A 16,919-nucleotide genomic window follows, 5' to 3' on the forward strand; every position below is an offset into this window, starting at 1 on the left:
TTACATTTTATTAATGTTAATTGTACTAAAAAATAGAAGTGTTTGTCATCTTGCTTCCTCACAGTCCATGATGCCAGCTGAGGTTGTTGTACAATGAAATCAAACTGACAGGATGGCAGCAGATTATGGTGCCATTGTCCTGAGTCTCTGAGCGGTACATCAAATCTGGGCTGATCACTCCACACTTGGTTAACTTGCCTGTGAGGTTCCCAACAATCTTCCCAGCCCTGAGATCATCAATGATCAGACTCACCACTGTAACTATGTTTCATCATCACTGTTAGAAAGCAAACGATGCCTTTGGAGCATGGCCTGATACGGACCTGATGTTTGCTTCTTTGATGCTCTTAAAGAGCGTTCGCCAGAACTTTCATGTGCACCCTGATGGACGCAAGGAAAAATTGTGGAAAGAGCCAAACTAATCTTTTTTAAATTTTTTGATAAGAGTATGGGGGTGGCAAACGAACCCCAGACTTATGTACCACTCTGCATCAGCTTTTATATGGGTACTAGGGAATTGAACCCAGGTCATCAGGCTTTGCAAGCAAGTGCCTTTAACTATTGAGTGATCTCTCCAGTCTTGGAACTAATCTTAAATGGCTAGGGATTGAGGGTTAACAGTATAAACAACTTATGCTTTCTTTAAAATATTTATTTACTTGAGAGAGTGAGGAGAGAAGAGTGAGAAAGCATGGATGTGCCAGGGTCTCTTGCCCCTGCAAATTTAGTACAGACATGTGCCACTTTGTGCATCTGGCTTTACATGGTACCGGGTAATTGAACTTTTAATTTACTATTCTTCATATTTGTGACTTTATGTAGCATATTTCTGGTGGGGGGAAATGTAGAGTATTGAGCTTGGTATTGTTCTCTTTAATTCTCTGTCTCTAATAAATAGAATTGAAAAAAAACATAAACAGAAATCTGGGCCTGCCTGTAAGGTAAATAATGTCTTACTACCTTGTAGAATACATAGAACCATCTAAGCTATAGGACTTGGAAAAGAGTCCTTGAAAGAAGTGGTAGCTACCCTGAGAACTTTACCCCATAATTTATATAGAGAAAAAAATCATCATTTAGAATTACACGTATCTGTTTGCCTGGAAAGTGAAAGTTGGTTGGAAGGCTATAGCAGTTTGAAAAGGATATGAGATGACATGGTGACATATGAAAGTTCAGAGCTTGAAAAGTAGATTTTCTATTCAGCAATTTGGAGCAGTAACTATCTGTGTCCCTGTTTGAAGGAAGATGATAATATTCATGTTAGCAAGGCATAAACCTGTTAGCAAAAACACATTTCTTAGTTAATTAGAGATAGGCTAAAGAAAGTGAGCATTCCAACATGAGTAATAAATAAATATATATACATATATATATTTGGTTTTTTGAGGTAGGGTCTCACTGGCCCAGGCTGACCTGGAATTAACTATGTAGTCTCAGGGTGGCCTCAAACTCACAGCAATCCTCCTACCTCTGCCTCCTGAGTCCTGGAATTAAAGGTATGTGCCACTATGCCCAGCTTGAATAGTAAATTTAAAAAATATATATTTTTTATTGAGGGCTGAGGAAATGGCTTAGTGGTTAAGGCGTTTGCCTGAGAAGCCTAAGGACCCTGGTTTGATTCCCCAGGACCATATATGCCAGATGCACAAGGGGTACATGCTTCAGGGGTTGATTTGCAGTGGCTAGAGGCCCTGGCATGCCCATTTTCTCTCTCCATTTGCCTCTTCCTCTGTCTGTCTCTTAGTAAATAAATAAAATATTTCACTGGGCTGGAGAGATGGTTAAGGTGCTTACCTGCAATGCCTAACAACTAGGGTCAATTCCGTAGTACTCACCTAAGGCCAGATACACAAAAGTGGTGCATGTATCTGGAGTTTTTTTTATAGTGGCTAAAGGCCTTGATGACCCATTATCTTTTTTTCTCTTTGTCTCTCTCCTTGAAATAAATGAATGAATAAGAAATTTATTCATTTGTGAGAGAGAAAGAGGAAGATAGATGATACATAGATACATAGAGAAAGAGTGAACAGTTCATGGCCTCTAGCTACCACACATGAACTCGAGATGCATTCATCACCTTGTGCATCTGGCTTACATGGGTACTGGGAATCCAAACCTGGGTACTTTTAGGCTTCTCAGGCAAGTGCCTTAACCACTAAGCCATCTCTCCAGCCCATGTGTAGTGCTTCGTTCACTTTGTTTAATATTGATTTATTCTGTGAGGTTGTGGGTTTTTTGTTTTGTTTTAGGACAGTGGCTTTCTCTAGCCCAGGCTGAACTGGAACTCTTCACTCTATAGCCTAAGCTCGTCTCAAACTCACTTCAGTTCTCCTACCTCATCCTCCCACGTGCTGGGATTAAAGACGTGTGCCACCATGCCTGGCTTACATTCACCTATCTTGTCTACATACCTGATTTTCATAGTTGGTAATCCAAATGGTGCTGAAACAGATGCTATCCTAAAAGTATAATTTAATAAGAAATTAAGAAACACCTGTTATATTATTTTAATTGCATGCTTATTTATTTACATAAGAAGATTAAAAATCACCTTTAAAATGGCAGCCTAATCTGTCACTTTTTTCTTTACAGAGTTGTGGCCCTCAATTCACACAAGTCTGAAAAAAAGAAGAAACGCTATAAAGATTCTCTTTCTATAGCTGCCATGATAAGAAAATTTCAGAAAGAGAAGGATGCATTAAAGAAGGAGTCCAGCCCCAAAGTCCCGGTCACCTCATCGGCTCCCTCTCTGACTAAGCCCGCCTGTGCTGCCACAGCCCTGGGGAATGATGTCCCAGACTTAAATTTGAACAGTGCTGATCCAGACCTTTCCATTTTTGTTAGCACAAATGAACACGAACTGTTTCAGGAAGCTGAAAATGCCCTAGAGATGCTAGATGATTTTGACTTTGACAGATTACTGGATGCTACTTCAGATGGTAGCCCCCTATCTGAGTCAGGGGGAGAAAATGGAAACACCACCCAGCCAACCTTCACATCTCAGATAATGCCCAAGGTTGTCCCAATGCTCCCAGAGGGTCTACCTGTACTTCTTGAAAAACGCATTGAGGACCTTCGTGTAGTAAGTATGATAAGCCCTTGCTGCTTATTTGCATACAAACAATGAATGCTTCACTTTTTCTTAAGTCCATATTCTCCTGCAGACATTGGCTATGTATGCATAGGCTTTTGAAATAACCCTGTTGATAATGTGGATACTCTTGACTTCTTCCCCCCAGTCCTGTGGATAGAGTCTGGGGCCTGGTGCATACTAGCAGGTACTCTTCTGCTTTTTCCAGAAACTGCCCTCCAGTTGTTTCTTTTATTATTAATTTACTTTATAAATATTTTTGTGTAGGTTTCATAATACATTTTTTTTTCTAGGTAGGTTCTCACTTTAGCCCAGGCTGACCTGGAATTCACTATGTAGTCTCAGGGTGGCTTTGAACTCACGGCAATCCTCCTGCCTCTGCCTCCCGAGTGCTAGGATTAAAGGCATGTGCCATCACACCTGGCTCACCAAGACACTTTTATTTATTTTTAATTTTTTATATTTTATTTTTATGTACTTATTTGAGAGAGAGAGATACAGAAATAGGCAGGTAGAGAGAGAGAGAAAGAGAATGGGCGTGCCAGGGCCTTCAATCACTGCACATGAACTCCAGATGTGTGCTCCCCCTTGTGCATCTGGCTTACCTGGGTCCTTTGGCTTTGCAGGCAAGTGCCTTAACTGCTAAGCCTTCTCTCCAGACCACAAGACTATTTTAGTAGATAGTTCTTCACCATGATGATTTAAATTGGAATGACTTTTTAACCTAATAATACTTTTCACTTCTTTATTTTTCCAAGGTAGGGTTTTGCTCTAGCCCAGGCTGACCTAGAATTCACTATGGAGTCTCAGGGTGGTCTTGAACTCACAGCGATCCTCCTACCTCTGCCTCCTGAGTGCTGGGATTAAAGTTGTACACCACACCCAGCTACTTTTCACTTTTAAACTAATTTTTCAGCTTTATTGTGGTCTCCATTATTTTTGCACTCAACTTAAAAAAAAAAATGAATTAAAAAAAATATTTGTAAGGAGTAGGGGAGAGAGAATAGGTGCACCAGGGCCTCTAGCTGCTGCAAACAAACTCCAGATATATGTGCCCCTTTGTGCCTCTGGTTTACATGGTTTCGGGGTTCTTTGGCTTTGCAGGCAAGTGCCTTAGTCACTAAGCCATCTCTCTAGCTTACATTCAACCTTTTTGATATTGGTGCTGTCTCTTAAAGATATTCTTTTTTTTTTTTAATTTTTATTTATTTATTTGAGAGCGACAGACACAAAGAGAAAGACAGATAGAGGGAGAGAGAGAGAGAATGGGCGCGACAGGGCTTCCAGCCTCTGCAAACAAACTCCAGATGCGTGCGCCCCCTTGTGCATCAGGTTAACGTGGGACCTGGGGAACCGAGCCTCGAACTGGGGTCTTTAGGTTTCACAGGCAAGCGCCTAACCGCTAAGCCATCTCTCTAGCCCTCTTAAAGATATTCTTTAATTTTTCTTTTTTACACATTTTTTAAGAGATTTTTATCTATTTTCAAGCGTACATGGTGGGAGGGAGAGAGAGTGAGAGCAAATGGGCATACTAGGGCCTCCAGCCACTGCAAATGAATTCCAGATGTATGTGCCACTTTGTGTATCAGGCTTTACATTGGTACTGAGGAATAGAACCTAAGTAATTAGTCATTGCAGGTAAACACCTTAACCATTGAATCATCTCTCTAGCACAGAGGTATTATTTTATTTCAGTTTATTTTTTTTAGTTTTTTAAAATTTATTTATTTGAGAGCAACAAGAGAGAATGAGGCGCGGGGGGGGGGGGGATGGGCACTCCAAGGCCTCCAGCCACTGCAAAGGAACTCCAGATGCATATGCCACCTTGTGTATCTGGCCTACATGGGTCCTGGGGAATCAAGCCTCGAACTGGGGTATTCATAGGCAAGCGCTTAGCCACCAAGCCATCTCTCCAGACCCAAGGTATTGTTTTTAATGGTGTTGGCAACTGAATCTAGGGCCTCACATAGGGTTAGCATGGGCTGTACCATTGAGCTCCATCCCTAGCTTCTAATCTCAGGGCTTTTTTTCTTTAATTTTTGGCAACTTTGTATCTAAAGTGCAGACATTCTTTCCTTTTTGAGAAATTTGTTATTTGTTATTTGTTAGATAATTTGGTTATGTCCACAGAGCTTATAAGTTGTAAAGCCAGATTTAAGCATCAAAATTCATCTGGCACCTACATGTTTTCTACTGTCCCCTTTTACCCTGTTTATAATCTCTTGAGTTTTCTGGGTTTTAAAAAGTGATGTGAAGCCGGGCGTGGTAGCACACGCCTTTAATCCCAGCACTCAGGAGGCAGAGGTAGGAGGATCGCCGAGAGTTCGAGGCCACCCTGAGACTACATAGTGAATTCCAGGTCAGTCTGAGCCAGAGTGAGACCCTACCTCAAAAAAACAAAAAAAAAACAACATAAAAAGTGATGTGAGTCAGGCATGGTGGTACATGCCTTTAATCCCAGCACTCGGGAGGCAGAGGTAGGAGGAATGCCATGAGTTTGAGGTCACCCTGAGACTACATAGTGAATTCCAGGTCTGCCTGGACTAGAGTGAAACCCAACCTGGAAAAACCAACCTCCCCCCCAAAAAAGTGATGTGATTCAGTCTTCAACATGGAATTACTAGTATTAATATTAGTAATACTGTTCAGTTATTAAAAACTGATGTTGTGTCCTAAATATGGTGGTGATGTTCCCTCTTCACAAAATCCCTTTATTTCTCAGATGATGTTGATCCTATCTGAGTTTGATAGAATTTATACATCACATAGTCCAGTGGGTGAGGAAACCAAAGTTCTAGATTGTTAAATGTTTTGCCCAAAGCTACACCATTTTTTAATTGCAATTCGAAGTCAGTATTAAAAGTCAGGAATGTGGCACTTTCCAGCATGCCATATGTTTTTTATATTCTCTATAAACTTACCTATGATCATGTCATGAATATCCGTGACCTAATTACTGAGGGGTATGGATACAGGAAGATGGCTAAGGCTTCCTAGTCAGCCAGTCTAACTTTAAAAAAGGGAGTGAGAGATGGCTTAGCGGTTGAGCGCTTGCCTGTGAAGCCTAAGGACCCTGGTTAAAGGCTCAATTCCCCAGGACCCACGTAAGCCAGATGCACAAGGAGGTGCACATATCTGGAGTTCATTTGCAGTGACTGGAGGCTCTGGTGTGCCCATTCTCTCTCTCTTTCCCCCTGTGCTCACAAATAAATAAATAAAAATTTAAAAAGGTGGGGGGAGTAAGAGACTATCTCGGAATTCAGAGCAGTAGAAGTTGCCCAGCAAATTGTTGTTGTTGTTGGTTTGTTTTTGTTTTTCTTGTTTGTTTGTTTTTGAGGTATGGTTTTACTCTAGCTCAGGCTGACCTGGAGTTCATTATGCAGTCTCAGGGTGACCTCAAACTCATGGTGATCCTCTTAACCTCTGTCTTCTGAGTGCTAGGATTAATGGTGTGTGCCACTATACCTGGCTCATCTTTTTATTTATTCATTTAAGAAAAAGAGGCATACAGAGAGACTGGACACCCCAGGGCCTCTAGCCACTCACTACAAACTCCAGATACATGCGCCACTGCGTGCATCTAGCTTTATCTGGGTACTGGAGAATTGTGCTTGGCTCTTTAGGGTTCACAGGCAAACATCTTGGCTGAGCCATCACTCCTGTCCTTGCTTTGGTTTTTTTTGAGGCAGGGTCTCGCTCTACCCTGGGCTGAACTGACCTGGAACTCACTCTGTGTCACCAGACTGGCCTTGAACTCACTACAATCCTACCTCAGCCTCCCGTGTGCTGGGATTAAAGTTTGCACCACCACGCCCCACCCTCCTCGGCAGTATTTCAGTCACCACTCCTGAATTCCGAATCCTATTCGTAATGTTTTGGTCAGTGATCCCATAATTTAAGGAATTGTCACAGAGTCTGTCACCTTATATTTGAGTTAGATTATGGCACCGGTGTTTGGTCTGTAGTTAGAAGTGTGCAGCTTCAGCATGAGTTGATCATGGGCTCAGGCTTTACAATTCTTGACATACTATTTCTAAATATCTTTTGAATTCTAAAGACCTTAAGCTTTGATAGGAATTTAGCTTACATTCATTCTTAGGATCAGGAAACTTCAGCTGTGGTAGGCCATGACAGTAGTCCTCTTATGATAATCATATCCTATTCTGTGCAACCTGCGTTACCCTTTATAGCAAAAGGGAAGTGGGGTTTTCTACGTGTTGTTAAGGAAAGGCTTTTGAAATGGTGAGATGTGCCTGTGTGCCCTAACTGGAAACATTGTTAGAAGAAGAAGGCTGAGACACACAGGAAAGAGCCACGTGAAGGCACAGCATAGAGACCTGAGATGCTGGCCTTACAGACCGGAGTGCTGCAGATGCCACAAGGAATGGCATTTGCCCCCTGGAGCTGGCAGAGGGAGGAGTAGGCTCTCCACCACAAACTTGGTGGCTTACAACAACAGAAGCTTATTCTTGTTCCAGGTTCAAAATCAGTATCTTTGGGTTGAAATCGAGTTATCAGCAGGGCTGCTGATACCACCTCTAGAGGCTCTGGGAAAGCTTGCTCCTCACCTCTTAAAAGGGAGCTTGTTCCTGCTGTCACCTTGATCTTGCCTTGGTGGTGCTGATTTTGAACTTCAAATTTACAGAATAAATTTTTACTGCTCTGCGCCACCATATCTGTGGTAGTTTACTATAGCAGGTGCAGGAAAGTTACATGACATCCAGTTGAATATGAATTTCGCAGCTGGCTTTGCCTGACTGGTATTTTACTATTAAGAATTTTTTTTTTTCACTGGGCATAGTGACACATACCTTTAATCCGAGCTCTCGGGAGGCAGAGGTAGTAGGATCACCGTGAGTTCAAGACCTCCCTGAGACTACATAATGAATTTCAGGTCAGCCTGGGCCAGAGAAGACCCTGCCCGGAAAAAAACAAAAGGTTTTTTTTCATTTGATAGTTCTTGCCAGAGTAATTGTTAATTGTGGATTATATTGCTGTCTTATCTTTCTCTAGGCTGCTAAACTTTTTGATGAAGAAGGAAGGAAAAAATTCTTTACACAGGATATGAATAATATTCTTCTAGAGTAAGTAATTTTTATTTTATTTGAAAACGGCGGGCAGGGGAGATGGCTCAGCAGTTTAGGCACATGTTTGCAAAGCCTGCAGGCTCAAGTTCAATTCCCCAGTACCATGTAAAGCTAAAAGCAGTCTGAACATGGGTCAGACAGCAAGAAACCTTGTATCAAGGCTGTCCTCTGACCTCCATATGCACATAATGGCAATACACATGTCCATACACACAACATTCTTGAGTGTGAAAGAAATATAAAATAAAAACTGCAGGGAGCAATTGTACATATGTCTAATCTCATATCCAAGACTCCGAGGCAGGACAATTGAAGGTTTGGGGTCCACATAGGCTACATAATGAGACCCTGTCTCAAAAAGCAGTCTTAAGAACTACTCATTCAGTGCCTGACACGGCAGCACAGCTTAGTCCCAGCACTCAGGAGGCAGAAGTAGGAAGGTCACCTGGTTTAAAGCCAGCTTGGGAATACGGAGTGAGAGCCAGGTCAGCCTGGGCTAGAGTGAGAGCACATAAAGAAAAATTTTCATCTAAAACTATAGCTAAGGATAGGGAAATGTATTATTGGATAAAGCATTTGCCTTGCAAAAGCTGGTAGCTGTGGTGGGCTTCTGTAATCCCACCTTATCTATGGTAAGATAGGAGTCATAGATTGGAGAATTTGCTAGAAGCTTGCCAACAGGGTGATGAGCACTGACTAGAGACTACTCAAAAACGTGTAGTATAGAAGAGATGGCTCAGTAGTTAAAGGTGCTGGCTTGCAAAGCCTGCCAGGCTGAGTTGATTTCCTCAGTACCCATGTAAAGCCAGATGTACAAAGTAGCACTTGAATCTGGAGTTGTTTGAAGTGGCTAGAGGAGCTGGCACACCCATACTCATTCACTGCACTCTCTCACAGATATATAGATGAAAATACTGTGTAAAAGTGGAAAGGGGCTGGAGGGACTGATTAGCAGTTAAGGTGCATACCTGCGAAGCCTAAGGTTTGAGTCTCCAGGCCCTGCATAAGCAAGATGCACATGGTGGCTTTTGTATCTGGTGTTCCGTTGCAGTGGCTAGAAGTCCTTGCACTCCCATTCTTCCTCCCCCGCCCCAATACCTCTCTCTGTCTCAAATAAATAAGCATAATTAAAAAAAATGGATGGGGGCAGGAGAGATGGCTTCATGGTTAAGGCACTTGCCTATAAAGCCTAAGGACTCAGGTTTTTTTTTTTTGTTTTTTTTTTTTAATTAATTAATTTATTTATTTATTTATTTGAGAGCGACAGACACAGAGAGAAAGACAGATAGAGGGGGAGAGAGAGAATGGGCGCTCCAGGGCTTCCAGCCTCTGCAAACGAACTCCAGACGCGTGCGCCCCCTTGTGCATCTGGCTAACGTGGGACCTGGGGAACCGAGCCTCGAACCGGGGTCCTTAGGCTTCACAGGCAAGCGCTTAACCGCTAAGCCATCTCTCCAGCCCAGGACTCAGGTTTGATTCCCCAGTACCCACAGAAGCCAGATGTACAAGGTGGTGTATACATCTGGAATTCATTTGCAGTGGCTAGAGACCCCAGTGCACACATACAAATGTGTACGCTCTTTCCCTCTTTCTCTCAAATAAATAAATATTTTTATTTTATTTATTTATTTATTTGAGAACGACAGACACAGAGAGAAAGACAGATAGAGGGAGAGAGAGAGAATGGGCGCGCCAGGGCTTCCAGCCTCTGCAAATGAACTCCAGGCGCGTGCGCCCCCTTGTGCATCAGGCTAACGTGGGACCTGGGGAACCGAGCCTCGAACCGGGGTCCTTAGGCTTCACAGGCAAGCGCTTAACCGCTAAGCCATCTCTCCAGCCCAAATAAATATTTTTAAAATAAATAAGGTGAACGGTGAGAAATGGCCCAAAAGTTGTTCTCTGACCTCCACATGCCATAGCATTTATGCATCTGTTCTCCCACATGAACATGCTCAAACACTAAAGCCATGTGAATACATGTATGTAAATTATTACATACTTAAGAAACGTGCGATAGAGGTGTGGAATGAGTGGTTGATAATCAGTCATCAGCTCTTACCTGTCAGCCTTTTCAACATAGATATAAACATTTGTTCCTCAGCAAAACTATATTGAGTCTCCATACCACTCAATGAGTAAAGCTCCCAGTACTTAGAGTTGTCAAAACAAATGACCATTATGCAAGTTCAGTTAATACTTAACTTAATTAATGGACTTAAATGTATCTTTATATCTTCTTATATGGAAGTATCTTTGAAATTTTAGTATCTACACAGATTGGTATAATTTTCCGTCTATTTAAATAACAAACTTACAGAAAGATTCCCTTGATAACTATAGAGGCTAATTATAATTCATACAATTTTTTATAACCAAATAGCAAGTATGGTTCAAAGAAGAAATTATTATTATGGGGTGGGATGGAGGTTACATGGTAGTGGCCAGAGAATTCTGTTCTTCTTAGTTTCAGCCAGGAATTTTCAGTTGAATGTGTCAGCCTGGAAACAAGGCACATACTTCATATCTGTGCCTCTCCCAGTTCCCTTGCTTGCTTGGGCATGCCAGGGTCTCTAGACACTGCAAATGAATTCCAAATGCATGTGCCACCTTGTGCATTTGGCTTTACATGGGTACTGGGGAATTGAACCCCAGTCGTTAGGCTTTGCAGGCAAATGTCTTAACTACTAAGCCATCTCTCGAGCCCATAGCTCTTCTTTCTCTTTCCAGCTGAGAGCCCAACAGGCTGACACTGATTTGTTTTTGTTTTTGTTCTTCGATGTAGGGTCTCCCTCTAGCTAAGGTTGACCAGGGATTCACTATGTAGTCAAAATTTTATCCTTCTATAAGAGAGAATACTTATTTTTCCCCTTGGAGATTTAAACGACTGTCTTTGGGATATGGTATCTCAAATAAGCAGACTATTGGCATCCCATTAAGAGGCTTCTCTGTCATTCCCCCAGGTCTGTTGTAACATAAATCTTTGAACTTGGGGAGCCCATCTACCTTTTTTTTTTTTTTTTGAAATGTTTTATTTATTTGCAAGCACGAAGAGAATGGGCACGCTAGGGCCTCTAGCCACTGAAAATTAACTCCAGATGCATGCACCACTTTGTGAATCTGGCTTTACGTGGGTACTGGGAAATTGAATTCTGGCCATTAGGCTTTGCAGGCAAGCACCTTAACTGTTGAGCCATCTATCCAGCCCCATCTCCCTTTTGTTTGTCTGATGGTGTTCCTCAAGCCCTTGGAATTGAATTTTTCCCTTCACTTTGTTTCTGGCCTCTTTCCCACTTAAACAAGCATTCATTATTTTTATGGATTGAGTTCCCCTTTGGGGGGGAGGTTCTTTTTTTTTTTTTTTTTTTTTTTAATGAGCGAGGCGGGGGAGAAAGAATTGGCATGCCAGGGCCTCCAGCCACTGCACCTGAATTCCAGGTCCATGCACCATATTGTGCGTGTGTGCAACTTTGTGTGCTTGTATCACTTTGTGTATCTGGCTTGTGTGGAATCCAGAGTGTCTAACATTAGTCCTTAGGCAAGCACCTTAACCACTAAGCCATCTCTCCAGCCCTAAGTTCCTCTTTGAAAGGTACATGATGACTATTTGGGGTAGTAATTCCCATGAAATTATCCCGGTCTGTTGGCTTTGCTTCACCCTTCCTTGTGCCAAGAAGTAATAGAGTTAAGGTTATTGAACTAGGGAACCTTTTTTCTTTCTTCATTGTTCAAGTCTACAACATTCTGACTTGATTTTCTTCTGTGTTACCTGACGCACACATTGCTATTAGATAATGACACTCTGCTCATGACTCTGATGCAGTCTTAACTATTCTGCTCTGCACATTGCTCTGGACACGTACTACCCTCTTGATGGACATTTACTTTGAGACCTGCCTGCCCTCCCTTTGTTAGATGTTCATTGAATGAGTAGTGACTTGAATCTGAAGATTGAAGGACTGATAGATTATTGAGGGGCAGCAGAGATAGCACAACAGTTAAAGGCACTTGCTTGCATAGCCTTCCAGCCTGGGTTTAGTTCCCCAGTGTCCACATAAAGCATGATATAAAGTGGTGCATGCATCTGTAATTGGAACTTGGCTATGACAGTGAGAGGTAGAGCCAGGAAAATCCCAGGCAGTCTGGCAGTTCTTCTGCAGTAACCAGAGATCTTGTTTCAAAGAGGTGGAACACAGATACATCTCTATACACACACACTTTGGCACACAAGCTCATATATACGCACACACAAATTCATTAATTAATTTGAAAAATATGACTAAGTAGCTCATTGAGTCAGAGAGCCTTACCTGAACTCTGAGCACTTAATATTTCTATATTACTTTTAGCCGTAACTAATAACATGGCAGGTCTAGGGATTGGGAATTTAGCTCAGTAGATGAGCATTTAAGGCCCTGGGTTTGGTCTTCAGAATCAGAAAAGAAAAAACAAAACAGAAAATCACAAAAAAAGGCAATCCTAGAAATCCCCTACTCATTTGGAGTCTAGATCTTCCGGAAATAAGCATATAATGTTGTCTAAGCAAATGTTTATACACAGAACTCATGATGATAGTGAATGCTTGCCATGTGGACCCTTGCATTCTACTCTCTGATTCCAGGCTGGTCTCAAACTTATGGCTATCCTCCTGTCTTAGATTTCCAGTTGCTGGGATTAAAGGCATGTGTCACCATATGTGGCAAGAGACCCAATTCGATATTGGCCACCAAACTAATATGTTGTTATTTTTCTACAGTAGCAGCTGCATGATGGAATGCCTGCCATCTTGAAATTTATTAGTAGTAGGTTCACCCTGCTGAGACTATGATAGCTATTACAAACTTGCCTTGCTCTTTTTTTAAAAAAAAAAAAGAAATAGCCATTAGGCCAAACAGATTGAACAACTTGGTTTTTCAAAGGCCTAATTTATAAGTGGAAATGCCAACTACAGAGTTACAAAAAACAAGCCATTAAATACATAGCTGTGTAAAACAGGCACATGAGGGAAAGAAAATGGCTTATATGCGTAGCTGTGGGGGAAGAACTTTACCGTTTCAGATATCTCTAAGGAAAAGACTTAGAACTTGGGTAACTCTACCATTGTTGAATATAGTAATTGGTAGCAGGTGGTGAAAAATGTTATCTCTGAACAAAGGAGCTTTGATCTAATATAGAGTTCTGTCCTCTACGCAAAACACAAACATCACCCCATCTGCAAAACAGTGCCCACTTGTTTGTGACTGTATGAATTCTACTTCAAGCTAGACTCATAGAATAGTTTCTATAGGATTGCAACTTATTAATGAGAGTTGTTTCTGTGAAAAATAATGTCTGGGAAATCATGAAAACATGAATTGAGGATAAGATTCAGCAGCCTTTGCCTCCTAGCTGTGATACCACCTAGAAGAACTACTGTGCTATTTACTGTTGGTGTTTTTGGTCAGCATTGAGTTACAGCTGCAAGAACTGGGTCCCGTTGCTCGTAGTGGTGTCTACTCTCACCTTGAAGCTTTTGTGCCATGCAATAAAGAAACACTGGTAAAACGTCTAAAGAAGCTTCATCTCAATGTCCAGGTAAGTAGAAGAGAAATATCTGCATCTGCGACTTCACAGCCAGTCAAGTAAGAAAGCTGTTTCTGTTTGGAGTCATTTGCTAACCAAAGGAAGTTACTAAAGTTGTGGATCTCCTACTGCACAAGAGTCACTTCTGCAAAAGTTGATGGGGTCAGTTGAGAAGTGATGATTCCTGAGACATAGACAGACAGGTCAGGGGAGTAGGCATTCACTTCAGTTACAAAAAAACATCTTTTGAATTGAGAAACTATGGTTCCTCCTTAATTCATAGCAGGGTAATGTACAAAAGCAGTACATTAATTAATGTCTCATATTTTGTGCTTTGCTTCTTCAGACATTACAGTTGGCGCTTACTGACATAAGTTCAATAAACAAAAATGGGTACCAAGAGAAAAGAGCTAGAAATAGGGAATCAACTTTTTGCAGATTATAATGTAATTTCTTTCTTCCTTTCGTTTTTGTTTTTTCAAGGTCGAGTTTCGCTTTAGTACAGGCTGACCTGGAATTCACTACGTACGTAGTCTCTGGGTAGCCTTGAACTCATTGTGATCCTCCTACCTCTGCCTCCCCAGTGCTGGAATTAAAGGCGTGCGCCACCACGCCCAGCTATTTCTTCCTTTTTTTATTTTTTATTTTTTTCAAGGTAGGGTCTTGCTCTATAGCCCAGGCTGACCTGGTATTCACTCTGGATTCTCAGGGTGACCTCCAGCTCACAGCGATCCACCTACCTCTGCCTCCTGAGTGCTGGGATAAAAGGCGTGTGCCACCACACCTAGCTTAGTAATTTCTTTTTTAAAAAATTATTTTATTTGCAAGCAAATGGGAGAGAAAATGGGCACACCAGGGCTTTTACTCACTACAAATGAACTCCAGATCCATGCATCACTTTATGCCATCTAGCTTTTATGGGTACTGAACAATCAAACCTGGACCATGAAACTTTGGAAGCAAGCGGCTTTAACCACTGAGCAGTCTCTCCAGCCCACTTTATGCAGTTTTATCCCTAAACATTATGTTTAATTTTACATTTTTGAGCACCTAAATGGAGACAGTTATTTTCTTCTGTAAACCTGCTTCAGACTTCCGTGTCTACATGTATTGAAATCCATGTACTTCTGGGTATATAGTGCTCTGTGTCATATGGACTTGTCTACTTAATTTACCAGTCTTACTGTGATGGATATTAGAAACTTCCTAGGCAAGTGTGTGTGTGTGTGTGTGTGTGTGTGTGTGTGTTTTCACATGCATACAGTATACCTGTATTCTTAATGTTTGCCATTTTAAGATGGTTTATTATGCCTAATGCTGTCAGATGTGTGAGTGCAAGTACTGGGTAATTGAACTCAGGCCATCAAGCTTTGCAAGCAAGAGCCTTCAACCACTGAGCTCTCTCTCCAGCCCCCATGATGTGTGTGTGAAGGGAGGTTTTGTTTTGTTTTGTTCTTTTCAGGTGGGGTCTAAGCTGACCTGAAACTTACTCTGTAGCTCCAGGCAGGCCTCAAACTCACAGCAGTCCTCCAACCTCTGCCTCCCAAGTGCTGGAATGAAAGATGTGTGCCACCATTTTCTCACTTTTGTGAGCTGGGAAGATGGCCCAGTGGATAAAGGCACTTGTCTGCCAAATCTGATAGCCCAGGTTCAAGTCCCAAGTTCCCATGTCAAGTGAGAAGCACAAAGTGGTACATGTTTGAGTTTATTTGTAGTGGCAAGAGATCCTGGTGCACCTATACATGCATGCACGTGCACACACACATATGCAAATATATGCTTAATTTTTTTTTTAAGGTAACAGACGAAGGAGTGAAGATTACAAAGTCACATTCCTCCTTTTTTATAGTTTTTATTTTATTTGAGAGAGAGGAAGAATGAGCATGCCAGGGCCTGCAGCCACTGCAAACAAACTCCAGACACATGTGCCACCTTGTGCATCTGGCTTATGTTGGTCCTGGGGCATCAAGCCGCGGTCCTTTGACTTTGCAGGCAAATGCCTTAACCACTAAGCCATCTCTTCAGCCCATATTCCTCTTTTTTAAACAATTTAAAAAAATGATTTATTTATTTGAGAGAACAAAGCAAGCAGAGAGAGGTGGGGAAAGAGAATGGGTACACCAAGGCCTCTAGCCACTGCAAACAAATTCCAGACACACGTGTCATCTTGTGCATCTGGCTTATTTGAGTACTAGGGAATCAAGCCCGGGTCCTTTGGCTTTGCTGGCAAGCACCTTAACTGTTGAGCCAGCTCTCCAGCCCATGTTCCTCTTTAAAAAAAATAGTAAGGGGCTAGAGAGCTGGCTTAGCAATTAAGGTGCTTGCCTATAAAGCCTAAGGACCTGGGTTTGATTCTTCAGTATCCACATAAAGCCAGATGCACACATCTGGGATTTTTTTTTTTTTTTTTTTTTACAGTGACTGGAGGTCCTGGCATGCTCCCTTGCTTGCTTGCTCTCGTGTTCTCTCCCTCCCTCTCTCTCCCTTTTCTGTCTTTCTATGCTTGCAAATATATAAAAATCTTGAAAAATAGGACCAGGTTTGATAGCACTCCCAGCACTCGGGAAGCAGATATAGGAGGATCACTGTGAGTTTGAGGCCACCCTGAGACTACATAGGGAATTCCAGTTCAGCCTGTACTCGAGTGAAACCCTACCTCCAAAAAAAAAATTGAAAAATATAAACTGTTGTTTTAGAACAGCTGATATAGTTCTAGTGCTTGCTTAGCATGCCAAAGTCTCTGGCTGTAGTTCTCAGCACTGGGGTGTGTGTGTGTGTGTATGTGTTTTGGGGGCTAGAGGAGGGTAACTTGTTTCAGTGAAGAAAACTATATCTTATGATAAAATATTACACATATTATTTACAAGATAAAAATAATGTTGATTAGAACGTCCTTGCTTTCCTTTTTATATTGAACCCATATGTAGAAGAGTTTCCAGGTTTTACTTGGAGAAGAGGGTGGTCAGTGAATGGGCGAAGTGGAGAACAAAAGAGGGCAGTGGGGAGAGATTATGATCACATTACAGTATGTTCATAGGTTACAATATCATTAAAAACAAAAGGGTTGCTTGGAGAGATGGCTCAGTAGTTAAAGGCACTTGCTTGCAAAGTTTGACTGCCTGGGTTCAGTTCTCCAGTACCTATGTAAAACTAGAGGCACAAACTGGCACATGCATCTG

At 41.8% G+C, this 16,919-nt stretch overlaps 1 protein-coding gene across 6 annotated transcripts in view; it reads left to right on the top strand.

Annotated features, from left to right (window-relative positions):
- Positions 1–16,919, top strand: part of Ubn2 (ubinuclein 2) — a 108,516-nt gene that overhangs the window by 33,261 nt on the left and 58,336 nt on the right. For all 6 annotated transcript variants that reach the window (XM_045159943.1, XM_045159946.1, XM_045159944.1 and 3 more), the window contains exons 6-8: positions 2,596–3,085; positions 8,108–8,178; positions 13,623–13,752. In XM_045159943.1, the coding sequence (XP_045015878.1) occupies positions 2,596–3,085; positions 8,108–8,178; positions 13,623–13,752 (691 nt within the window). The remainder of the gene's footprint in view (positions 1–2,595; positions 3,086–8,107; positions 8,179–13,622; positions 13,753–16,919) is intronic.

Source organism: Jaculus jaculus, chromosome 10 (assembly GCF_020740685.1).
Source record: "Jaculus jaculus isolate mJacJac1 chromosome 10, mJacJac1.mat.Y.cur, whole genome shotgun sequence".
NCBI lineage: Eukaryota > Metazoa > Chordata > Mammalia > Rodentia > Dipodidae > Jaculus > Jaculus jaculus.